General features: G+C 38.2%; 1 protein-coding gene across 6 annotated transcripts in view; it reads left to right on the top strand.

Annotated features, from left to right (window-relative positions):
* LOC131053529 (endoribonuclease Dicer homolog 3a) overlaps nt 1–27320 on the top strand; it is a 182979-nt gene that overhangs the window by 14454 nt on the left and 141205 nt on the right. For 5 of the 6 annotated variants that reach the window (XR_009107715.2, XR_009107716.2, XR_009107717.2 and 2 more), the window contains 2 exons: nt 26726–26906; nt 27000–27113. Coding sequence is in view for 3 of the 6 variants with exons in the window: in XM_057988141.2 (XP_057844124.2) it covers nt 26726–26906; nt 27000–27113 (295 nt within the window). In the remaining 3 variants the exon portion in view is untranslated. The remainder of the gene's footprint in view (nt 1–26725; nt 26907–26999; nt 27114–27320) is intronic. The other variant, XM_057988144.2, reaches the window with a different exon arrangement.

Genomic DNA, 27320 nt, shown 5'->3' on the forward strand with positions numbered 1-27320 from the left:
CAATGAAACTTTGTCTTCTAGCAAGATTAATGGAAAACAGTTGCAGGTAGCTGAAGAGGTAGTTGGAGGTTGTTGAAATCATTAACCAGAAAGCTGTCAGAGCTTGTAGAAGGCAGATCAGAGCCATTAGATGGATTCAATCCTGACCAATGATCTAGAATGTAAAATCTATAAAAGGCCAGTGCCTCTTTCTTTGTAAAGAGTTAGAGTTGTTGGATAGGATGTTTATAGATTAGGAGTAGAAGTAGAATAGAGTAGAAGCTATTGGACAAAAATTGTTGTAATGGCAGTTAGAATAGATGAATGAAGCATTGAAGAATGGTGTTTTGTCATATGTCCTAATTTGTTTGCATGGTTTCATTTGGTTAGTTAATGTTCAATGATTTTAATGGTGAAGTGTGAGGCTATTTGATGTGATTTCAGGTTCATACCATTGGAGGCTTGCTGATTGTAGGTCTCCGTGCATGGTTAGTCTGAACCTAATATTGTTCTTAGTTCAATTTTGGGTGTTTGTCTTAGGCTGTGCCAGAATTGGGTGCCTGAATGAATATCCATACTCTGAAAATCCTTTATTCCCTTGGAGCTTGCCCTATTCCTATGGAGTTGTGAGTATATCTCTAGCTAAGTAGGAATTAGTTTATTTGAAATCTGTCTAACCACATCATCAATCGTTGCTATCATTTTCCTTAGGATTCCTAAACCCTATCCCTTTTTTTATTTATTTCCCAGTTTGAGAATCGAAGCATTGCTAGATGCAGACCAACTTGTTACATTTGTATGTCTTGTAGAAGCTTGGATGACCAACAAGTGGTGTGTCATGACATGCCCTCAAAATCCATTCCTTAATCTTGGATTCAGGTACAGGTATAAGATACACCTAGTCCTTGTAGAGGATGAGCTCATCAACCACCTTAAACCCATCTTGTGAATTCCCTTCTAAAATATCACTAGGAATTGGATTTTTAACATACTCAGCCATTATAGAAGCCTTCCAATTGGCAGATATATTAGTTATAGAATTAAGGTTTCCTTGAGAGTGCATCAACCACCACATTATTTTTCCATTTTACATACTCGATGTCAAAATCGTAGGCTTGAAGTTTTCTTATCCATTTCTACTGCCTATCATTCAAATCTCTTTGGTTGAGGAATAATTTCAAACTATTATGATCTGTTTGACCACAAACTACCCACAAACCAAGTATTGTTGAAATGGGCTAGGGTATGCATGATAGCAAACATCTCCTAGAACGAAATAGAGAAATTTTGTCCTGTCTCTTTGTGCTTCCTACTCTCAAATACTATGGGATGTTTATTTTGCATGAAGACCCCCAATGTTCTTTCTTGAAGTATCATATTCTAAAATAAAAGGAAGTGAGAATTTTGGAATGGCCACAACAAGACACTATCTCATAATGACTTTAAGTTTATCAAAAGTTTGTTGGAGAATGTCCCCTTCTTTGTCAAATTTGTCAAAGTAGCTGCAAGTTGTGAGAACCCTTCTACAAATCTCCTATAATAGCTGCATAGTCCTTCAAATCCTCTCAATTGTGTCAAATTCCTTGGTCTAGGCTAACCCTGGATTGCCTTGATCTTCTCTTCATCCACACTAACTCCTTGGGCACTAATCTTCAACCTCGAATATAAAATTTCAATCAACCAAAACTCACATTTGGAGGCCTTGGCATAAAAAGAATGTTGCTTAAGTATACCAAGCACTTAATCTAAATGCTTTAAATGGTCCTCCCATGTCTTATTGTGAATCAAAATGTCATCCAAGAAAACCAATACAAATTTCCTTAATTGAAGAATGAATACATTATTCATGCATGGCTGGAAGGTGGTGGGTGCATTTGTTAATCCAAATGGCATGACCCAAAACTCATAATGCCTATAGTGACACTTGAAAGCTATTTTGTGCACATCTTAATCTGTTACCTTAATTTGGTGGTATTTTGATCGCAAATCGATCTTGGAGAAACATACCACACCATGAAGCTTATTAATCAATTCATCAATCCTAGGTTTGGGGTAACTATTTTTTATTGCCCTTTTGTTGAGGGATCTATAATTGATACACATTCTCATAGTCCCATCTTTCTTCCTAACCAAAACCACAGATGAAGCAAACGGATTGGAACTATGCCTTATGTGCCCCATATATAATAGGTCCTTAATTGCTTTTTTAATCTCTTCCATAACAACCACCATCTATGTCTATGTCTATGGTGTTGAGGAAGCACCTTCCCTCGCTACAAAGTCAACAAAATTGTAGTAGGGGTTCTCCTCTATATGTTCTAGGGGTGTTAGAAGCTTGGGACTTTGTAATTGGAAGGATGCAGACAAAACAAGACTGCCTTTGTCACTTGATCCATGATTGGGGATTGAGGAAATGGCATCTTTGCCTCTCCTATTGGAGGATCTATGAGCCCTTAATAGAGTATGGGCTACAATCTCTGTGTTCTTGTTTCCACCTCTACTATTGATGGATGGCGACATGGAGTTGTGATGACGGGTTTTGCTCCCCCAACCTCAATCACATGTTGGAATCCTCTATTCAGTGGTAGACCAGGAGGAATGTCATCGAAGACCTTACTATGTTTGTTCAAGATGGACTGAATATCAACATTGTAGGAACTCCCATCCTCCGAGGGACGTATTTTGGTAATCAAACATTTAGCTCCCCACGCCACTTGGTCTTTATGAAGAGCTCTCTCATCCTCTTAGCTGAAACCATCATGGTTCCCCCATTAGAAAGGTCATGTAGAAGCTCCTTCCTGTTGCAAATATGAGCTTTTGTTGTCATTGATGTCAAACTTGTTGGTCCGGATGAGAAACTTGGTTACAATCTGTGGTCCGGATGTGATCTGGTATAGCCCAATGATAGCGAGATCAAAGTGTGATCATGTAGATGTGTGGAGACTATTTTTGTTTGTTCTAGAAGGGTTTTTTACTGGTGTATCTTGAAGTTTTTGGAGCTTTGGTGCTGGTTTATAGGATTTGTAGTTGGTGTTTAGATATGTATGACTATTTTGGTGTTAGTGTACAAAAATGCGTTGCATTCCCATGCCTACTAGTACTTTGGTGATGCGGTTCGGTGATTCAATGTTATTGGTATTTGTTGATGCTATCTGGGCATTTGAAAATACTATTAGTGTTCCGCATTGAAGATTGTGTAAAGTTGTGGTAGTGTGTTGTGATAGTTTCATCTTTTGCACCTAACCTATAATGTTTTGGTCCATGCAGTTCTATAGGACCTATGGGGATGGATTGGAAGGTTTGTCGACTTGGTGTGAAGCCTCACACGTCTCATTTTGCCTTCCGAATTTGCATTGGAGTTTGTTTGTGGCCAATTGTTTGGTATTTACATTTTGCACTTAATTAGGCCAACCTAATTGGTATCTTTGAGGTTGTGATTGGCATATAGAGGGTGGAATCATTGTGGAGAGATATAGATAAGTTGCATGTGTTATGTGAAATATATGTGAAGTAGTACAGTGGTTCGGAAGTGTTACAGAGCAATGATGAAGACAGTGTCATATATGTTTTGAATTGTGAACTATGATCAACATTTTAGTGGAAGCAGCTCTCTACAGTTCAACCTTATTGACATCTTTGTATCTTGAGTATTGTATCTTACCTTGAAGAAGTGACCTTCAATGTTTGCAAGTCTATTTTTGTATCTTGCCCTAAAGCTATGAGCCTTAGCCTTGCAAGTCATCTCAGGGGCAGTGAGCTCCTTGGCCTTTGGCAAACATTGTAAATCAATTATTCATATAGTGAGATAGCTCTCACCATGGTTTTTCCCTGTTTGGGTTTTCCACATAAAAATCTTGGTGTTATTATTTGGTTATTTTTTTTATTTCAATTGTTTACTTTCATTCATAAAGCATACAGAATGAATGATAAGTAAAAAGGTTAATTCAGCTTGAGTTTTTGTATATGCTGATTCAAACTCCCGCTCTTAGCACCCGGTAGTGTTAAACACTTGCCATTAGAGTTGAATGCTAACTCCATAGTTTGGTAAACTGTTCATATTTGTTGAGTGAGTACAACCATTGCACTCCTAGGACCAACTCTATATCACCCATGCTGATAACATAGAAATCATACCACATTTTGTACTTTTCCAAAGTCAACTCCATTTGCTGAATCCTTCTATTACAAGGAAGAATTTTCTTGCTTGCAACTGTGACATTAAACCTTCAAAGTTTTCTGTCTCCAATCTTATTTTAGACACTAGCCCCTTATCTATGTAATTGTGAGGAGCACCACTATCAATAAGAACTATCACCTTTTGTCCTCACAAGACCCCTCTCACACAGAAAGCATTATATCTAGATGCTCTTGATAGTGTTGCAAGTGTACCTCCTAGATGCTTCCCTCCTTGATATTCATGCTCAAATTCATCTACAACCACCATCGACTCAGGTTCATCATCTTCTGTATCCTCATTGGATATTACCTCTATGTAGTGTGTTTGTCCCTTCCCCAAACACCTATGTCTTGGTTGCCATGGATCTCTGCATGTGAAAACTAACATTTTCCTTCAATGTTCATTCTTAGATACTTCTACTTGGTTTGGCTTAGGGGATAATAGCTTGGGAGGTGGCGTGTTCTTTTGAAAAGGTCTCTTTGGCAAAACAATAGGTGATTTCATGGAATAAAATCTACCCTTAGTCACAAAATCCTCCAAATTTAGTTCTCTTGATGGTTTCTTGCAATGAGCTTAGATCTAATGCTCTTACAGTCTTACTAAACCTTTGAGGGGTTCAACTAAGCCTTCTACAAGAAAGACTATGAGTCTTCTTTCGATCACATTAGGAATCATCACTATAAGCTTTACCATCTTGCTAAAGTTGAGCTAGCTCTCTAAAATGGATTTTTGGATCCCTTCTATTAAACTTTTTTGTCAATCTATGGCTGAAGTCTTCTAAGGTGGTGATCGAGACATGCCGTTCGGGTTACCATGTCATGATACCATCATTTGTGAGCCACTCCTTCAAGATGCGAGGTGACAAACTTGATGGCCTCTTCTTCAAACATTGGATTCAAGGAGAAGTATGTGTCTAATTTTTGCAATCAAGGTCTTGTTGAAGAGCTACCAGATCCATCTATAGTAGAAATGGTTATCTTTCCCAAATGGTGTTGAATGTCCTTTTGCTCTTCAATGTTCATACCTTTTCCTCCTATGCCCATTCCTTGTCTTCATCTCATAAAATTCTGTGAAATTCTATGTCTTTGTGTATGGAAATGCTTAAGGAATTGTATTTATCATGAAGTCTTGTTATTTTATCTTCCCGATCAGGTGGCTCTTCCTCCCTACTTGCTACTCCTTTTTCAAAAAAAGTTGTCCCTAAAAATTTCTGTACTGGCTGAAGTCTTCTCAACACAAGAGTTGCTCATGTTGGGAATTAGTGTTCACATCTAGGTATTAGGAATATTATAATGCATAAAATAATTTGGTGTCATAATATCAAGTTGTTAATAAACAACTTAATATTATTAATAGTCACAAGGTTTGTTCAATAAGTTATTTTATTAGTGGCTCGTAACATAATAAGGAAAGTAGTTGAGGAGGTTTCCTACAAAATAGGATTTCCTACAAAATAGGATATGGATCTCCTATATAGATGTAAAGGTATTGAACTAAAATAATATGAGGCATGGTATTATTTGTGTTTAATTATTGTTGCCTCCATTTATCTCTATCCATATTTTTAATATGGTATCATAGCAGGCGTCTGTCATGGAGAAGTAAATTTCATATTCTTTGTGCCTATCATTGGGATTATCGCAAAGAGAAAGCACAAGTTACAGGAGATCAGTGTGCTAAAGGTTGAGTCATTGTTGATAAGACAAGTCTTATAGCCCTACAATGTTGAATAATCTCATCATACCGATAATATTGTGCCAAGGATCAATACCATCGTGTGTGTGTTAGGTTATTGTAAAGAGAATTTTCTTGTGGCAAAGGAGGAATCCTAGTTTAATCCTCTCCAAACGTATTGATATCAATGCCCTAGAGTGGATCTACTTATTTGTTTTGCTGGCAGAACGAGTTTTAACCTATGTGGCAACTAGTAGATATTCATCTTCAAGCTGATTGAGAACGGGAGCCTGGAGGAGCGGTGGCATTGGAGCCTTCACCGTAGCCAACAAACTCATTTAAAGCACTAAAACATGGAGAAGCTCATCAACCACGGAGGTGACAAAATATTGAATTGATTTGCTTAATAGGTACTGTAGCAATTTAGCATAACGTCTACAACACAGGACCAAAGCCCAATTTTGGTTGAAAATGTTCATTCGATGTAGAGAGAGCCACAGCCTCCATTTTCCCATGCTTAGTTTCCGTTCGATATACACTTGTCTCCATCAGAATTGAGAGCATATATCAGCCTATACAATGCTCTAAACTTAGGCAATTGTGCAGTGAAGAGTGGCCCTTGATTTGAAGTGCTAGTTCCACAACTCTCATTGTTATGAGTATTTCAAAGTCTCAGGTTATCAATCTACCTTTGGCTTCTTTAACTGTTATGCCTATTGATTGATGACAATATAGTTAGTATTATAAAATTTGGATGAATAGAGTGTTCAATGATTAAATGATAACAGGGCAATTGATCAAATACTTGTATTGATCCAAATGTTAAGAATATTTTGTATTAGGCTTAGGTGTCAAGTTGTGTTTTTGTAATTAAGTCAATTAGTATTGAGTTGGGTCATTTAAATTAGTGATTTTTTATTATTTTGCAAGATGTCTTATTAGTGTTTATAGAGATATTGTGTATCAAGTCAAGTTGTGTCATTTTTAGAATAGGGTCCATTTTTAGAATAGAGTTGTGAATTATCATGTCATCAAAAGAATGTATGTCAAAAATTCAAACTGGCAAAAAAAATGAAAATTATCTCAATTGGAGTGCATGATTGGTGGTACCTGACACTCCTGAGAAGTTCATACCAAGGGAGGGAGGATATATTCTTTCCTCACAACTGTGAAATGTGCCTCAAGAGAAAAAAAATTGCTAAGTAAGAAGCAAACTAATTGGAGGATGGAGGCACCGGAGGCTGGAGGACATTCAACAACCTCTCTTTAGTCACTAGCGACGGTGTCGTGAAACTGCATTAGTGACAAAACAACTTGTGCCAAAACGACTAAAGCCAAGATCAGTTTCCAAGTGGCAGCGGCAACCGTCTCCTAGCATTTGTGATCAGAGTGGCAATGATCTACAATGGTGGCTGCATATGCGACGAGGACTTGGTTCTCAAAGATTGTATTTCTGATTGGATGTGTATGTCCCCAATCACTATTGTTGGTTGTTTGTGAATGGATGGGTTGGTCCCCATTCACAATCTATGGTGTATGTGATTAGAAGTGTTTGTCCCTAGTCACATTTGTTGGGTAATTATGATTGGATGTGTGTGTCCCCAATTGTAATTGTTGTGAGCAGATGTGTGTGTCCCTGTTCATGACTGATTTTGGATAGATGTGTTTGTCCCTATCCAAATTTGATGTAAAACCTTGGATAGATGTGTTAGTCCCTATCTGTGGTTCCATGGGTAGAAGTGTTTGTCCCTATCCTTGGATGAAAGTATACTAAGCACAGTGAGGCTAGTTCCACTATTGCTTGACATGAGTAGATGTGTATGTCCCTACTCTTATCTTATTGTGTTTTGTAAGCTACTGTGTGTGGTCATCAAGTATTGTGCTGTACTTTCACCCCATTTTCACACTAAGGGGGGGTGTTGGGAATTAGTGTTCACATCTAGGTATTAGGATTATTAGAATGCATAAAATAATTTGGTGTCATAATATGAAGTTGTTAATAAACAACTTAATATTATTAATAGTCACAAGGTTCATTCAATAAGTTATTTTATTAGTGGTTCGTATGTTGAGTTGTTAATAAGGAAAGTAGTTCAGGAGGTTTCCTACAAAATAGGATATGGAACTCCTATATAGATGTAAAGGTTTTGAACTAAAATAATATGAAGCATGGTATTATGTGTGTTTAATTATTGTGGCTTCCATTTATCTCTATCCATATTTTTAATAGCTCACTTCTACTCAGTTCTATGTAGGTTTACCAGCATTTAACTGTTGGTTGAATCTTCATGAAGTTGGACCATTTCCACCATGGTATCTCTCATGCTAGTTTGGAACTCTTTAGTTTCTGTAATGAATTCTTGAGGATTTTCTTCCTCTCTGTCACACATGGCAGCCTCCTCTCTTTGGTTATGCCTTAGATCTCTTTCACTCATGAATCAAATACACAGGCTGGTAGGATGCCAAGCTCTGATACCACTGTAATATTCTTCCAAACTGAATGCACAAAATATAGATATGAGAGCAAATAATTATCAATATGCCAAATTTCACATTAAGATTTATAATTTTGGAATGCAAAGTTCATAGAATAAATAGTAGACTAATCCTAGATATTGCAGAAAAGAAGCAGAATAGTGCACTAGTAACCAATGATAAATTTAATCCACTCAAATAGAATAGTCTATAATGTATTAATGAGTAGTTAGAATGAAAATAATATAGCAGCCTGATTTTAAAAATCTTTCTCAGTCATAAGAGTTTGCCAAGTAGCCTAGACTAGCCTGTAGGAGGTGAATGGTGTTCAGGTAATAGCTGTGTATGTGTTCTGGACAATCAGTGTGATCTTTATCGCCTAGCAGCTTGCTGGTGTCAAAGACACACAGCAAGGTGGACTTGACTCCTTGGCCGCAATCCTTCCAAGCTCCCAACTGCTGTTCCCAAATTCACTGTGCAGAGTATTTACAACTCAGACACTAGTAGTTTCCACCCGAAGTCAATGCTTACAGATTTAACCACTGCTTGATCTGGAGTATGCTTGCTATCTCCTCCCTCATGATAAACCTGCAGCAAATTGAGGGCAGCAAATTTAAAATTGGGAACCATACACAAAATAACCCTTGGCTCATGCCTATTGCAACCAATAATAACCTTTGTTATGTCAATTCTATGATTCTCAACAAAAATGTCCCGTCTTACAATTGTTCTATTTGGTAGCCACCTTAGCAGTGTAATATTGAACTTATTCAAATTAGACTAAATACCATTTTATCAAACATCTCACCTTTGGAAGAATTTGTGATTGTTGCTCAATATTCTTCCATCCACATAGCCACGAAACCTTGAACATCAAAATGACATCCATTTGCTTACAATCATTCAGCATCAAGCATCCTCTGGTAATTGTCAATATTTGGCCATCCCTTATGATCTTGTCTTCAATTGTGGTACTTAGCTCCCATGAGTGATCTATGAATTGTAAACATTTATAATGCACACACAACAGACCCTATATGATTCCTCATTGAATTTGTTTCAATGCAAGAGGTGGACAACTGATTAGTGATAGAGATGCCTGTGTCCACTTTGATCCTCGAAAGATCACCCAAATCTCATATGCAAAAGCAATCTTGAGCCAAAGAGTCCACATGACCTATGCTACAAGTTGTATCACTTACTCTATTACTCTTTTTAGCATGCTTTCCATCATGATGAAAATTTTGTAGTGACATTGGTAGCAACAAATTGAAAATATTTTCATACCCTAGGTTGTGAATAAAATGCTCAACCTCTTCTGCCAAAAAAGGATTTGTTGTGATATCCTCAACACCTCCATTTCTATAACTCAAAACTCCCACCTTCAGGCTAACCAAAATACTCTCCTCAAATGCATATCCATCCACAATGCTACTCCACAAATCAATCAACAACTCACAGTTTGGAAGTTCAATAGATAGTGCATGATTTAGCACATCTTCCTTCATTTTAGTCTATTCAGATTAGAAGTGATGCTTTTTCCTCTTTGATTTCATCAATATTTTCTTAACATATATGATAATTGTGAAATATCCCACCCCCTTTTGTAATTTTTAAATTCGTTGTGGATTATTTGACTGAGTTTTTTCAAGTTTTTTTGAGTTTTCACAATGTTTTGATTTTTTGTTTCTTTTTTTGGAATTCTTTGATTGAAATATATCCTTGAATGAAAGTGAATTATTTGCTAACAAGAATGAATTCAAATTGCTCAATAAACTGCAACTTCTAGCATTAATCAAGAGCGACAACATACCATTTTCAGGCATCCAACATCTGATCAATAATTTCAGAATTCTGATTTTTATTTCTGATTTCAACTATCTTCGAACAGAAGCATTACAATGGTAATTTGGAAAGAATCCAGCAAATCAAACCCTTTGATTGCACACCTAGGGTTTGGTGAGCAACACCCAAACCAAAACACCCTCCAATTAAACCTTTTTGCTGATATTAAGTATGGCCTGCTACATTGAAGAACTCAGAACTGAAGCGTTCCAAGAAAGACCACGTCTTACTTGCAATGTGATGATTAGCTGAAATATGATCAAAGAATGCCCTGCTGTTGTGTTCTAAATGGTACTGTAATATCCTATATTAAGAGGCTGCCAATTCCTAAAGAGCAACATATATTACTACTTATTATGCTACGTTAATTACATATTAAATAACTATGGTTGCTCATAGTACAACTGATATTGTCCTTATTTAAGCTTTAATAATAATCCCTTCTAATTATCAACCTTGGATGAGGATTTACTTGTCTAGGGCGTAATGACGCCACCTCCATAGTGCAGTCCAGATTTCAAGAACATCAGTCCATTCACCCTTGGGGCTCATCTATTTTTGGGATGGATTTACTTCGCCTCTCCCTAACAACACTGCACCTCTCCTTGGGGAAGAATTAGAGTTTCTTAAGTACTTAGGCTATGAGTACATTGATATCATGTTGTACTATGAACATAATAATCTATAAAGAATTTAGACATTCTGCTTGATATAACTGATTATCTTATTATCCTATTTCTGTTATAAATCAGACAAACTCCAAGGTGCAGTTGCCTTTGAGGACATTTCCAACACTTACGTTGGCATTGTACCGTTGCAATTGTTGTACATCTTAATGCAAATGCACACTCTTAGCTGTACATGTAATGTCTCCTTTTTGGAATGGGATTTAATAATAAATGATAATAAAAATAAATATAATATAATTAAAATTTATTAAGTTTAATGAATGGTCAAAAGGCATGAAATGAAGAGTTGTGACTCCCTCAAACATGAGATATAAAAGGGGCATGATTTCATTTGAGAAAAACATTCATCCTTCAATTATTAATCAGTCAAAAAAGGAAGCAATCAAACAAGTTGGAAATAAATAATTATTTTCAAAAGACAGCAACTAAGAATGAATATTTGTGACACTCTCATAAAGGGTAGAAATCATGAAAGTTTACAACTCCCTCAAGAGTAAGATATAAAAGGGCAATCATTTCCATGGAAGGATATAAAAATCAAGGAAGGATTAATAGAAAGGAATGGGAATAAAGGAAGGATTAATAGAAAGGAATGGTAATAAATTAAACAAGTGACTATTTTGAAGGGCAGAAATTATGAAAGGTTATACTCTTTCAAAAGGGTGGTAATTGTGAAAGGCTGTGACTCTTGCAAAGGGCACACATGATGAAGAGGTGTGACTTCTCCCTCACATTGGAAGATATAAGAGGAAAAAGGTTTCATTTGAGGAGGACATGCAAGAGAGATCAATTTGGAAAATAACATAATATTCTCTAAATGCAGCAATGAAGGGCGGTGACAAAATTCTTATTAAAGGTGATCACTCTTTCACCAATAAAGTATAAAGGAGAAATAATTCCAAGCATTCAAGGATAAATTATCAATCTTCACTCACCAATACATCAAATCAGTACTCATCCAATCATCACTCATGAATTTATCGAAAGCAATTGTGAATTATCAAATCAAGCGAACAATTAATCAGCAAATTGTCCTTATAAATTATCAATTCATTTCAATTAATCAAACTTACAAACATCCATCATTGCAACATGCCAACATCAACTATTCAAGCATAAACTATTGGACCCCATTCAAACATTAACTTGTCAATCCATCAAGAAATATCAATCAGGGATTAATCAAGCAAATTCATCAAACAATCAGTTTGAACTCAAGGAAGCATCTTGTAGGAGTTGGAAATCATGAGGCCCCTTTCATGCTCTGGGGCTAGAAGTTGGAAGGTATTGGGACCTGTTGATGTGTTTTTTTTGACAGTGTCGAACATAGAATAAAGTTACTAACGGTCACCTTACCCTCTCTTGATCAAGATTAGTCCGTATGCTAAGATTGCACAAAAGTTCAAATGGCTAATTCCAAGGTTCTTCCAGTGCGTGGTCGTGACTCAGTTGTTTGATGGGTTTGCTGTTAACCCAAGGGGCCTTACGTGTGTTCAATTGAAGAAGATGATAAACTCATGCAAGCTCAAGGATTTCTATATGGATGATATGCAATGAAAGCCCTAGTTTTAGATTTTTGATTTTCGAATTATGCAGAAAGTAAATGAGAGTAGGGTAGAGAGAACTATGCTAAAGCTAATCTAATCCTAAGAACAGGAGATGGGATCACTTATGCAAAATCAAACCACGCTTTGCTTCGCCAGTAGAGCACAACTACGCGAAGGTGGTGCAATATTCAAAGGGTGTGTAGAGGTTTTTCAGATCACCAATATGGACCATTAGATCGAACAATCTTCACTGATGATCGAAGTTAAGCGTACACACATAACAAAAGGCTCAGGATAACTTTGCACAGTATACAACAATCAACAGCACACCAAAAGTATGAGCTCGAATTCTGCAACAAGTACTCCTATCAAATCCGGTTCTCCTAACAGCATGTAAGCAAATCTAATCTAACTGAAGAGAGCAAGACCATGCAGATTGCTAAAATAGAACATGAATACACCATCAAAATCGAACAATGTATTATGTTGGCTACTTCAACAATCCCGATGCAACAATCTTAGATAATAATCTCTCCTCCCTTCCAAATGAGAGGGGTCACCCCTTTATATAGGCCTCAAGCCATGCAAGCCCTAATTAGGGTTTCACCCAAGAAGATTCCCCACTCAAGATGAAACAAGGTGGGAATCAGCAATAAATACCCCATAAAGCCCATATACAATTATTTCATGAACCCAAAATGGCGTCCACTAGTGCATTAAATGCACCCCCACTATACCGATCATGCTCAAAATACAATAAACATCTCCATGCAAGGAATAAATGCCCATCATTCTTCATGCGACGGCGACATGCACGGAGAATCTGTCATAGAATCATAAATAAGGTGGCTGCATGTAAGAAGATTCTTCATGCGGCAGCGACATGCATTGATCGGACCACCACTTAGTCAAAATACCCCCAACAGTAAGTACGCCACCACTATTCAATTAAAAGATTCTCGTCCAAGAATGGATGACCATTATCCCGTTCATTTATGGCATATGCAATGAATTTGTTGACGATCGCTTCCAGCTCTCCGATGGAGACACTTGGCACATTTTCAATGTCGAATTCCATCAAGGCAATTTCTTCCTCGCTCTTAGAAAAGAGGCTTTCCCACTCCATCATGATTTCCTGTGTCTTCTTCATTATACTGGAAAATGAAGAAACATTTGCAAAATGTTCCTTAGGGAATGAACCTACGAAGAAGAACTCGTGCAACCGAGATTTCAAGGAGTTCACTGTTATTCCATCGTCATTGAGTTTCCTTACGAACAATGCCTCAATTGCACTGATGATTTCCTCTTGCACCCCTCTGATGGAATCTTTCAAAGTTAAGGACTCTACATTGAATTTATCGAAGGTGTTCTTTCCTGAGCAAACGACGTAGAACCATCGGGGAAAGTCATAAGCTTCATTCTCCTGAATTACTTTCCCATCAATCAGAATTTGCCTTGGAATCTTTGTCAGAGCCCTGAGTCGTGGAATGGTTAAGTCCTGGTATATGTGCACATCCTCCCACAATCCTTCCGCTGTCTCCAACCTGCTCAGGAGGGCCACAAACTTTGAATGAAGCTGAGCCAGGTCCTCGATGAATTTTCCCGCTTTTGTGTAATCATCTTCTATCCATTCCCTCAAATTTTGTGCCATTGCTCTAATAACTTCCGCATCATCAACAACTTCCTTAGGAAGGGAGGAAAGAGGAGTGAATGAAGGACCTGCCTCCTTGAGGGCTCTATTTTCTTCCCTCAACCTCTTACATTTCGCCTTTGATTTCAGCATCTTTTCCTTTACGGCTAAGGAAGATTCTTCATAGTCTCCCATTACTTGACCTGTGGAAACATGGCCAAGATCAATCTGTCTGATAACATAATCTTCCTGCCTGATTTCGTTCCTGTCTTTATCTACTGCAGGTTCAACAATGTGCAGGGTCGAGGATCTAGACTCATCCCTTACAACCTTAGAGAATTTCCAGGGAGCCTTCTTTTCTGCTGGCTGATCCATCTTTTTCAACAATTCTTCTAACTCCCGAGTTGGATCAATTTCTTTTTTTGGTTCCTTTCTCAACCTTCCTATCAACCAATCTAGAGCGGGGATGGAGTGACTATGAACCTCTACGTGCTCCTGCTCCTGTGACTCTTCTTCCATTTCACCAAGGATAACTTCCATGAAGCTCTCCTGATGAGCCTCTTCCTAGTGTGAGGGACTTTCTAGTCTTTTGACTTCTTGGCTGATTGTGTCCTTGTGAAGCATTAATGTTGAGTATATCTAGTGCCGGAATGTTCTCTGGAAGTGGACCTGCTGGATGTGAAAACATCTCTACTTCCTGAACACTCGAGGAACTCGCTGGTGAATGCTCCCTCTCTATCCTTGCTCTCTTTTGTGGAGGTTCTTTCTGTTGGACTTCTTGTTGAACCTCCTGTGGAACTTCTTGCTGAATATCCTTCTTCCTTGATGTCCTTGGTCTCTTTGGGGCATTTTTCCCTTTATCAATCCTAACTTCCCCTCCTGCCTAGGCCTGTGAAGAGTCTTCGGTCACCTCATAGTGTGAATCTAGACTTCCCATTAGTTGATATGTCAAATGAACATTTCCTTCCGCCAACTTCCTTATCTGCCGGTCAATCCAGTGCCTAGTGAATTTCAACACTGGTCTAGCCAAGACATTCAAATCATCAATTTCGGGCTCTGACCAATCTGGCAACTGAATGGGCTGATCTTTTACTTTCTCAAATTCAGGTTGCACCAAATTTGAATCCTCCTTTACGTGATCTAGCACCTGGTGAATTTCACTTAACCTGATGGTGTCAAGGGGCAATCCAGAATGCATTTTCTTCCACACCTCAAGGTCATCCTCGGCACCTGCCCAATAATCTTCTAAGTGAAACTTGCGTATGAATTTGACGCCAGCAACCTTCCTGATTTGGCGGTAAGGATCATACTGGGCCTTGGATGTATAAAATGGCAGGCAATAGAATGCCAATTCCCCTGCTGCACTCTCAGCGGCCTCCAAGTCTGGGCATATTTCCATGAAGTCACCTAGGACAACTGGGAATTCAATTGATTGCTTCTTCTGTAATTGATCATAGGCTGTTAACTGTCTCATGAGCTCCAGCAATATGAGCTTGTTTGATGGATACCTTGGCAACTTGTATGATTGGAATTGATTGCTTCTTCTGTAATTGATCATAGGCTGTTAACTGTCTCATGAGCTCCAGCAATATGAGCTTGTCTGATGGATACCTTGGCAACTTGTATTTAGGAAATTATAAGAATGTAGCTCCATACTTTTGGACTAGGGCACTTGCTTGCGGCGACACCCTTATTTGCAACTTCTTCAGCATAAGCCGTGTCAAGTTTATAGTGAAGGTGTCATTCGCCAACCTGTAAGAACTAACATTGTGAAGATGTAGTTGGGGATAACATTCATGTACTTTCAGCTGTGTTGGTCCGCAACCCATGATTCCACTTGCTGGCAGACCATCAAATCCTCCCCTTCGTGCAAGCATATAGATTAGGTAGGAGCTCATGAAGGACTGGGACCTTTTTTCTTTTAAGTTTTTTAGCTATTCATGCAAGTAATAACTAATCAATCTGGCTCGGTCAACTAGCCCATTTGCATTCATGATCTCGCCTATGTAGAAGAACATCCAGGTTTCAAACTTCATAGAATGTGAACACCCCATTACTTTGCTCAGCATCTTTATCAGGTCCACATACTCCAGCTTGAACTCAAAGATAGTGAGTCTTTGGCATCTTGGAGGCATGCATCCTAGGCTTCAGCAACCATTATTTATTAATCAAATCAGCACACCTGATAGGACCTGCTTCATATACTGCCTTAGCTCAGTTGCTGGTCCTGTATGTCATGGAATAGTGCGAAGGAATTTCGAAAGCCTCACCAATTGACTCTGGAGTCAATGTTGCAAGCAACTTGCCATTTGACGTTGAAATTATCTTCCGCTCCAAATTATAATGTTCTGCACACTCCATAATCAAGTCTGGACATTGAATAGCAGGGGGAAAACCAACTACCGCAACAATTCCGCTCTTGACAATTTTGACAACTGTTGGTGATGGACTATACCCTGCTATCCCAAACATTCTGATCTTGAATGCAGCTAGATTGAATGTGCCCAAATTTGTACCGCTGATTTCCTCCCATCTGGAATTCATTTGGGAACGAGGAAGGAAACCTTTCATCTCTACCTTGATCAATGCCTGCTTGGAGAGGGTAGTTGCCTTGCTTGATTCCGCCATCCTGAAAAGCATCTTGCTAATGATGAAAACACAGACTAAGTATGACCACTCTTCACTACTCCAATTCTTCTTTCTTGAATCCTGCACGTGAGAAATGAAATGCCTCCCCATGCTTATATAGAAACCTTCAAATCGTACTGCTAAGTTAGGAGGCATCAATTTAGCAATTGAATTTATGATGCGTCATACTTTCCCAATCACTACGCCATGCAAAGGAACTTTCCTTGTGAGTGAGTTCAAATTTAGAAGTTTATGTGTCATACTTGGAAGATTCCCTTCGCTAACCCATTAACTCCCACTCTTTCAAATTTCGGAGGGAAATTGAAAGATTCTTTAAGATTCGCTTGATTTCATTCTAACTTGTCGCCTTCTGCTTCTGAAGGAATTTTCACTCCCCTTTTCAACATCCCCCATTTTTAGGGATCCTCCTAAAATTTAGGAGCCAGGTTCATTGGATAGAAAAATTCCCCACGATTCCGAATCTATAAAATTTTCCACATTCTGATAAGATTCAGTGTCTAAAAATAGAAAATTCAAAATTTTTCCCAAGGGGATTTTGCTTTTGATTCCTCTTTGACCCTTTGACTTTCATGCCTTAGACAAATTTTCAATTTTCAAGCTTAAGCATAGAATTCACCATGTCTTGGAATTTGATCATTTTCCCTGACTCCAAGCACCCCTCAATTTGGCGCTTTCCATTAGTCTAGGGTGCTATTTCCATGTGCAGAGGAATTCATCAACTTTTGATTTCTCCATGACCCCTCTCTTTTGGCACTTTGATCATGGCTTGGGCGCTAAACTTGATGAAGGAGGAATTCACACAATTTTTGAATCTTCCATCACCTCCTTGTTTTGGCGCCTTCCTTTCATCTTGGGCGCTATTTCACCTGAGGAAGGAATTCACAACTTTTCCTTCCCTCCCTAACCTCTTTACTTCAGCGCCCTCCTAAGGAGTAGGGTAGAATTTTGCCTTGGTCATGGATTCATTGACTTCTCTATGCATTCCATGCCTTGTGTGTTTTAGCGCTCTCTTGAGGAGTAGGGTGGGATTTCACTATTGCCAAGGATTCATCATACTTCCATGAATTCCAAGGACCCTCAACTTTAGCGCTCTATAACCTTCTTGGGTGCTATTTTGCACTGCAGGAGGAATTTCTCATTTTGGAGTTCTTCCTTGACTCCCTGGGTTTGGCGCCATGACCTCCTCCTTGGCGCTAACTTGCACTGAAGGAGGAATTTCATTGAATGTTGAATCCTCCATGACCCCTCCATTTTGGCACCCTGCTGAGTGTTTGGGTGGAATTTCACTGTGGAGGAGGAATTTCATCAAATTGTGAATCGTCCATGACCCCTCCATTTTGGCGCCCTGTTGAGTGTTTGGGCGGAATTTCACTGTGGAGGAGGAATTTCATCTTTTCATGCTTCTTCCGGACTTGGATGGATTTTGAGCCTCTTCCAGATCAGGCCACCATATAAGAGCTTGAGGCGATTTCCCAGACAGACAAATTTCTCGAGCTTTCCATTTTAGGAATGGGCTTCCAGCACTTAACCATTTTCTGACTCTCCCTGTCTGCTTTCTGACATTCCGGAATTAGTAGTCGCAAATGCCCAATCTTTGTCACCTTGCTCGAATGGTCCTGTCAGAACAAACTTTCCAAAAATAGAAACCTTTAAAATGTCAACGTTAGATCCCTAGACAGGACACATGAATGACTTATTCTAGATAGAAACTTACTAAAAATAGTAAGTTTTATTTTTGGCAAATTGACGACATTCCGGGACCCAGTAAAATCCCTAAAAAGTAGGAACTTTCTAAAAATAGAAAGTTGCTCCGTTTTGGCTCAAATTTTATTGGGAGGCTCCTTGAAGGGTCTTGATTCCAGTCGTATATTTGGTTTCTTCAAAACCCTAACAGAAACCCCTAAAATCTAGGACTAAAGGCAGAAATCCTAGAATTGACAAAACAGGCCTAGACTTCACCAAACTCACTCAAACAAAAAGCTGACTAAATCCAAATGACCCTTGAACACTTGCAAAGCGGAGAGACTGACGAGACTGCCACCAGAACCCACAAAAAACCAAGACCAAATGACCAAAAGGGCCTAAAAGTTAGGGGGTCCCTATCTGGGATGGGGTGATGTGTGATTAGGTCACAACAAGACCTTTTCATGCTCTAGGCAAGTCAACTCCCAAAGAATTCATTATTTAATTGATTTGAGGATCATGCTGATTTGTTGATCTGATAATTGTCTTGAATTTATGATGTTTGATAAAGTTATTATCATTTTGAAGTAAGAATTATTGTTTAAGGTAAAAATATCAGCAATACCCTAAAAAGGGACATTTTAGTACACAACTCCTTACCAAACACTCCACTAAGAACTTCACAATCTTGTGTAAATGAAAGAAAGAAATGAAAGGAATGTTTTAGGAATTGTTGAAGGCATTTAGAAGAGTAAGTTTATTTTCTTCTCTTGTCATTATCTCTTCATAATCTTATGAGTTTGCCACCTTCACAAGGCCTTCAAGGATGTCTTCAATACTATTACAATATCCTACACTTGCAATTTCACTCTTCATATTATTACAAAAACACTCTTTGCTGGCACAAGTTTCGTACCACACCCTCAATTAAGAACCTCTTAATCCCACATCAAAGAAAGCAATGAATTGAATTGATCAAGAATACCCTACAACATCCCCTTGAGGTGTATTTATAAAACCTCATTTGAAAAGCGGCTGTCATTTCCCTCCTTGATCATTATAAAACCTAAATGAAATAGTTATTATTATTTAATATGATATTTATTAATGAAAGATCAATTGAAATTATTAAATACTTGTTTATTTAATTAATATTCATTAATGATAATATTCGGAAAATATTCAAATAAGAATACATCAATATTGTTATAGACATTACAAAATAGGAAAGAGTGAAGGGAAATCGATTCAAGGAAAGAGTCGGGCAAATTCATTGGCAATTATATATTACACACAAAAGGTGGCGGTCAGAAAAGCAATCAAAGTCTCCATGACAGCAAAACCAGGAAATTGATAAGTAACATCAAATTTTGATGGAACAAGGGAGACGGCTAACTGATTACAATTATCAATTAAAATATTGCTACAATAGGACCTACAGATGTTTTGTAGCAGTGCTATCAAAGGAGGTTATCAGCTAAGATACAAGATAACGTTTGTGGTTAGTCATTATTTTGACCAATCTATCAAGAGATATATTGCAGGAGTGCGATGTATAATCTAAACTAATAGTCATAATCTAAAAAGATATTATTAACGGTAGACAAAGCATTTAGAGAAGGGGTGTGATGATTATAGTTGAAGAGATATGATCTCTTAAAGAATGGACAAGTCCCTTGATGCAACCATTCGACAAGGAACCATGATATTATCAGATGAATTGTAATTTTCCCTAGCCAAACATGGCATTCAAAAGCAATAGAAATTGAATGATAAACTACCAGCGATTACACAAGTTGAATGCAACGATTCTATTAAGGAGAATAGTATTAAGGCAGCATGATCAAGAGGCAGCAGTTAATTCTCTAAATAAGATTAGTGAGGGCAGCGCCTATATAGCAGCATTAACATATCAGAGGCAGCGCTGATATACAAGCATTAATATATCAAAGACAGCTATTAATCATAACATAAGGCAGCGATTCATTAAGATCATTTAATTAACAATTATGAATTTAGACAGTGATTAACTCTTACAAAGACATATTTCTTATAAAAGGAAATATCTAATTCCAAAGGCTCTGCCTCTTCAACTGATATGAGGATATAAAAGAGAGCGGCATGGGGTAAGAAAAGAAAATAGATGGGATATACATCAGCAGATAATATGAAGAAAATATAATAGAAGGTTTGTCAAAAGAAGAATTTGTGAAGGAAATATAAGATGAGAATTCTAGCAGATTTATGAAGCATAGTTCAGCATATTTATTAAGCACATTGGAGCAGATATAAATATAGAAGGGCAGATCATTCAAGGAGAATAAATATGAATCAATGAAGCAAATAAATGAAATTGTGTGAGATATTAATCAAAGAATGAAGTCATCAAAGTCTATCATCTTGTGTGAGGAACCATAACCAAATTCAAGAGCAACATTTTGAGATCTGTAGACATCATTGTTTCAGTCATAGTATATCTCCAATGGACAAATAAGAGGAAGTTATCAAGATAAGTCTATCTTCCAAAACTATTCTTAGCATTATGAATTAAATATTATAGAAAAATGTCTTCAGAATTAATGAAATTATATTTATATATATTTTTTGATAATCCACGGCTGAAGCGATTTTGTATTAGTAATAATAGAAAATATTACAAAATTTCTGCAGAGCAAATCAAGCTTTTTGTCTATGCCCTATATGGCATTCAAAGTATATCATCTATCTATTAACAACCAGGCTCATTAGCCATCCAATACTATGAAAGATCCCAAATGGACCCTTTTGTTGTTGCTACTGTAAATTCTTAATTAAACATACTATATTTTTGTAATTTTCCGGTGATCTTATAGAATAGACAGAAGTTGCAGAAAGGGATTGTTTCTTTTTGGGTTTTGATGTTATAAGTAAAGTAATTGATAAATAGCAACAACTGTGAAATAAAACAGTAAACAATGTTCATATGTAAGAACACTCGAGCAATCTGAAAATACTGCAAATCATACCAGGCAAATAACCTAGTTTTGTATTCAACAAGAATCCATGCATTTATTTGGAGCTGTTCTCAATCTGGATTGATGCCAGATGGAGGAATATTACTGGCAACGAACAAGGAAGACCAAATAAGGTGAATACAACCCTTCAAGCCAACATACAAACAAGGCGTGGTTGCAAAGGAGGGTGGAAGCTGCTGCAAATCACGTGCCAGCTGAAATAGACCAGTGGCTCTGTCGAAACCCCCAATATGCACGCTGAATCTTCAGGCCAAGAAGATGTGTCTTCTACCTCTGACAATCTCTGTGCAATCCTGGATAAATCCACTGTCAACTCCTGCTGAGGGCTACATCACAGCAAGTTTAGACCTGGGGTTTACGTCCCAGACCAAAATCACTCTTCCAGAGCAATTCCCAAATTCGCAAGTTTCAAAATGATCAAAGATACTATCAATTAGGTTTTTATCTCCTTATAACTCCTTTTCCTTTGCAAGTCGAACCCTAAAGAATAATAAAGCTTGTGCTTTATAATTAAAGTGACACTTTCTCAATTATGGCGTCAAACTATAGAAAAATATCACTTTTTTGTGAATAAATAGCTTCAAGCATCCAAAAAGACTCCGGGAGGTGAGAATCATGTAGCAAAGTTCAAGACCTTTCCAATGAGCTATAACACATAGGCACATCAAACCAGATGAAGCCAAAAACCCTTTATTACTCCGAAATGGCTATATACATAGCCTTATTTTAATTTATTTAATCGCTAACTTAGGAAATATTTAAATATATTAAAATATTTCCATAAATCCAATAATAGCCCAAAATAACCAACCAAATATGAATCTAACTTTGTCACATGTCTGTGATTGATGCCGGACAAGATGGGCCAACTGGCAGTCCCATCCCTAAAATCTAGGGATGCTCCTAGAAACTAGGAAACACACCCAATCTTCCTGAAACTGAAACCATGGTATGGTCCTATGGAACCTCAAATATGGAAACTGCCACAACTTCCTAAAAAGTAGGGAATCGCCCTAAAAAGTAGGAACCTCTCTCCAAACACCTGTAACTGCTCAAAAGGATCCTGCTCTACTCCTTGGTCCCCCAGGTGGTCATTCAGTCAACTGCCAGTTCTCCCTAAAAAATAGGAGACCTCCCTAAAATGTAGGAACTGTCGTCTGAAGGTCCAAAACGGCTCACAGAGCCCCTACAAAGCTCCATGACCCTCAGAATGAGTCCCCTAACCATGTCATTGACCTACGGGAACTCGAATGGTAGGTCAACCCCTGCTCATCTCATGTCACCTAGAAAAGGGGACATTACATACTACTAAGCATGAATAACTATACAAATTTCATGCTATACATATCTAAAAACAAAGAACATTAATAATCCTTATTTGGGGCTTGAACACCTGAAGTAGAACCTCGTTTTTTGCCCTTGCCCTTGCCCCTCAGCATGCTTCGATCCACGAAAACATAGTCCCCATGAGGAGGGAGGGGTTGACTAGCTGCATGGATTGCCTCCTTTTGAAGCTCACTGGGGCCTTCTTGGTCTTGCCTCTTCTTCCTATGACATTGCAGACACTCCGCCACCACCTCGACCTCTCTATCCTTAGCCATTTTTGGCAACCAAGGAACATAGCCTTCAACGAGCATGCAGTCCTTCCACTAGTATCCCTTGGGAGTTGGCTTTTGTCCAAGCCACATTTGCAAGAATTCTATATTTCTTGTAGTGCAAGGCTTTCTTTCCTCAAAAGCTGCTTGGTCCTTTAGAATAAGAATAGGCCTTTTAGGGACTTGGTTCCTGCTATCCTTGGAATCTCTTGGACCAGCCCTAACCACATAATCCTCCGGATAAGGAACCATGAGATCACCATCCACATTGTCAACTGCAAGATTCAAGTCACCCAAAATTTCTTTGTGAAACAGAGCACGACAAAGCAGGGTAGCTGAAAATTTGGGTGAACCCATCACCAGAAGGATGGACACAAAGACCGCAGGGATGTCGGTGTTTACCTGCTAATGATGCTCATACTCGATGAAATCATCTCATAGGACCTACCGAATTGCTTTATAAACCAAATCATCTTCTGATTCGAGAATTTCCGATCACCTTTTGCCCTTAATGGGGCCAAGGAAGGACATTTGGCATTTCTCAGAGAGCAATCACAGAGTGGACTCCATAGCATTGAAATTTCTGATTGCAAAGCTCAAGTCGAATTATCCTGAAGCTTCCCAAGCACGCTAGATAAAAGGCTTCACAACTTACAATGAATCACTTCACAGTGATGAGCCCGATATTTCAGCATGTTCACACATGTAGATTTATTTTAATCTTGTCCAAGAATTAATGAGGCTCATGCCGCCATCACGAGGGGATATTAGCCATAGATCCTATGTCCATGGTTATATTGGAAAGAGAAATTCAAGTACCCTGACTTTAGTGGTTTATAATTCTATTTCGGAGGTGTGACATCATAAGGACTTATGGGACTACCTCCAATCACTGAGACGTGTGCTGAGGTGGCACCACTTCAAGGACATTCACTCCATCGGTACCTTGATTAGCCAGCCTGTTTGCGAGACCATTTGCCTCTCTATAAGTGTGATTGATAGTGAAATTTGGAATGGATGGAATGATTGCCAGTGCACAATCTAATAGGCTTTTTAACTTCCAATTAGGAGTATCTTTTGGTCTTAATGCAGTGATGACTATTGCCGAGTCACCTTGAATATTGACATTTTCAATGCCCAAGGATTTGCATATCAATAGTCTTTCTATTAATCCATGAAACTCTGTGACATTATTAGTAGCTTGTCCAAGACAAACAACTTTGGAGGCAACAACCTTGCATTCCCAGTCATGGATAATACAACTTGCTTCAGACACTCTTGGGTTACCCCAGGAGGCGCCATCAAAGTTGAGTTTATACCATCCTGGCATCGGGGCCTCCCAAACACAATTTCTTCTTTTATCCAGCTTACCCTTGGAGGAATTCCCATAAAAAGGAGGAATCTTGAGGCCCTGCCAATTTTTCCTCATTTGATTGTCCCATTCTGAGAACTTGCAGTCTTTTCTGACAAATTTCATATTTCTATTGTTTACAACTTCTATAATGGCCACCTCAATTTTGATGAGGAGTCTGTTTGAGTCTAGTTCCTTGTCTTTGAAGATTCTTCTGTTTCTCTCTTTCCATAGTTCCCAGATCACGATAGAAGGATTGCTTATCCATAGGATGCCAAACAAACTATATTTTTTGATGATTGACCACCCTTTGAACTAAGTCATGATCTTTGAAGGTAATGCAGTTGACCATTCTCGCTTATTTAGGAGCCATCTCCAACACAGTTGAGCATAAGGGCATGCGAGGAGGAGGTGGTCATACCCTTCTTCATCAAGTTTGCATAGAACACACCTAGAAGGGCCCGAGAAGCCAATTTTCCTAAAATGCTCTGCTGTGAGAATTCTACCTTGAATAGCTGCCCATGCAAAAGCACTTGCTTTTGGCAAGGAAGGCTTATCCCAACGTAGAGTGTGAGGGATGTCAACTTTGTTTTGCAAAGCTTCTTTGTATATCATCTGGAAACCCTCCTTGGAATTATACTGGCCATTCTTGGATTTGGCCCAAATGATCTTATCACCGCCTTCCCTAAAGATCAGAGATCTGACATCCAAAATATTCTTCAACCTCTCCCAATCCGGCTTATTCATATGATTTGAAAAGTCTTTTCAGCACACAATCGAATCTAGAAGCATCATAAGAATTAAGTCTTTCCAGCTCCATCCCAAAGACAATTGAGAGTCATCCAATGTTACATAGCATCTAATAGTTTCGCCCCAGTTCTTAATGAAAAAGTCCTTGAATGAGCTAGTATCCATTAAATTATCTAATGGGGGGAAGCCACCCCACGAGTCTTCCTTCAAAAATTTCCCATGAAATGTGTTTGAGAAGAACTTTCTGCTTTCCAACATGAAGTTCCATATTCTGGAGCCTTTAGAAAGATTGGATATTCCGAAGATGCCTACTCTATCATCAACATTTAAGTACTTGGCTTGTATGATCTTAACCCATTTTAGATTCGGTTGTGAGTATACCTTCCATGTTAGTTTTTCTCCCAAAGCCATATTTTGCCAAATCAGATTTCTAATGCCTACCCCTCTGTCCTGTTTGGATCTGCAGATCTTCTCCCATGAGATGAGGGCAATTTTCTTATTCTCAGAGACCCCTTGCCAATAGCATTTCCTCATGATTTGAGTGATCTTTCTGTTAGTACCAATTGACAGGGACATACAAGAAAGCATGAATATTGGGAAGGACGATAGAACCGATTTGAGCACAACCATCCTCCTAGCCCAAGAAAGCCATTTTCCTTTCCATGAGGATAATCATCTCTCCATTTTTTCATTTATAGGATCCCATAATTTGGAATTTCGGATGCCTTTATCAATGGGAATTCCTAAGTATGTGCATGGAAGTTTACCAATTTTAAACCTTAGAAGATCAGTGATCTCTACTTCCTTTCTTGGGTCTATGTTAAAAAAGAAGATTTCAGATTTTTCATTACTCACCTCTTGGCCTCATGCTTTTTGATACTGATTGAGGATCCTTTTGAATTCCTTAGCCTCTTTTTTGTATCCCAAGCCCATCAGTAGGGTGTCATCAGCAAAATGTTGATGAGTGCAGGCCTCCACCCCATTTGCCACCTAGATGCCTACTATCTTGCTCAATCTTTTAGATTTATGATGCCTCTGCCCAAAGCCTCTGCCATGATTATGAATAAGAATGGGGAGAGGGGATCCCCTTGTCTTAGACCTCTAGAGGGTTCAAAGAAACCTTCTGGAGATCCATTTACTAACACTGAGAACCTAGGTGTGGAGATGCAAAAGAAGATCCAGTTTATCCTCCTCTTGTTGAAGCCAAATGCCTCCAAATGCCTCCATGCATTTACTCCCATGTTTCCAATTATAGAGCATTCTCTTTGTAAATGGCTTCAAATATTAGTTTAGAATCTCCTATCTCCAAATCTTTCCATTTATTGGCTTGAATTGTTTTGTTTTTCATCATCCATGGCCTACTTTAAGCTAGATTATTAGTAGGCTAGTCAAAATCCTCATTGTAGCCTAGTATGACCAATTTCTTTAGGTTTTTGAAAATATCTCCCAGCCTGGTTCAACTTCATCTTTTGTGGAGACCATGGAGAGTCCTTTTGTCAAGGGTTTTGTTTTGTGTGTTGTGGTTTTTACTTTTTAGAATTTCAGAGCTCAATTTTGTATGCATTAAAATAATATATAATTATCTATAAGCAGATTGAAAAAAAGAAGGTTAGGAACTTAGGTTGATTAATGCAGATAAGTTGCCTAAGTAAGATGATTGTTTGCAGATATCAGTTGGAAGTACTTCAAAAAGCCTTGGAAAAGAATACGCTTGTTTATTTGGAAACAGGATGTGGTAAGACATTAATTGCTGTGCTTCTTATTAAGGAAATTGGTAATCAGATGAGAGCACAAAAAGAAAAAGGAATTATAATTTTTCTTGCACCCACTGTTCAGTTGGTTGTCCAGGTACTCATCCATCATGATTCTTTCCTTATATAGGGCTTAATTGTTTGAAAAGAAAGAAGTCAAGCCTTATATTGTTTTCAATGCACATTGCAGCAATACGAAGTTATTGAAATAAATATTGATATGAAAGTAGCAAAGTACTATGGGGCCAAAGGTGTTGATGGCTGGAGTGCTCAAACCTGGAATGATGAAATAAACAAACATGAGGTAATTTATTTGATTAATGGGACACTTTGTTGACACCATATTAAAGCTCTTTACCTTCACAGGCATAAGATGGTTAAGGCAAATGCTGTTGTATTCATCATGACTGACATTTTTCTTACTTTAGCTTCATTAAGATTTTTGTTAATTGTATGGGAATGGGCTTTGATTTCTTTCTTATTATCATTTTTACCTCCAGTTCATACTTCT

Source organism: Cryptomeria japonica, chromosome 6 (genome assembly GCF_030272615.1).
Source record: "Cryptomeria japonica chromosome 6, Sugi_1.0, whole genome shotgun sequence".
Classification (NCBI taxonomy): domain Eukaryota; kingdom Viridiplantae; phylum Streptophyta; class Pinopsida; order Cupressales; family Cupressaceae; genus Cryptomeria; species Cryptomeria japonica.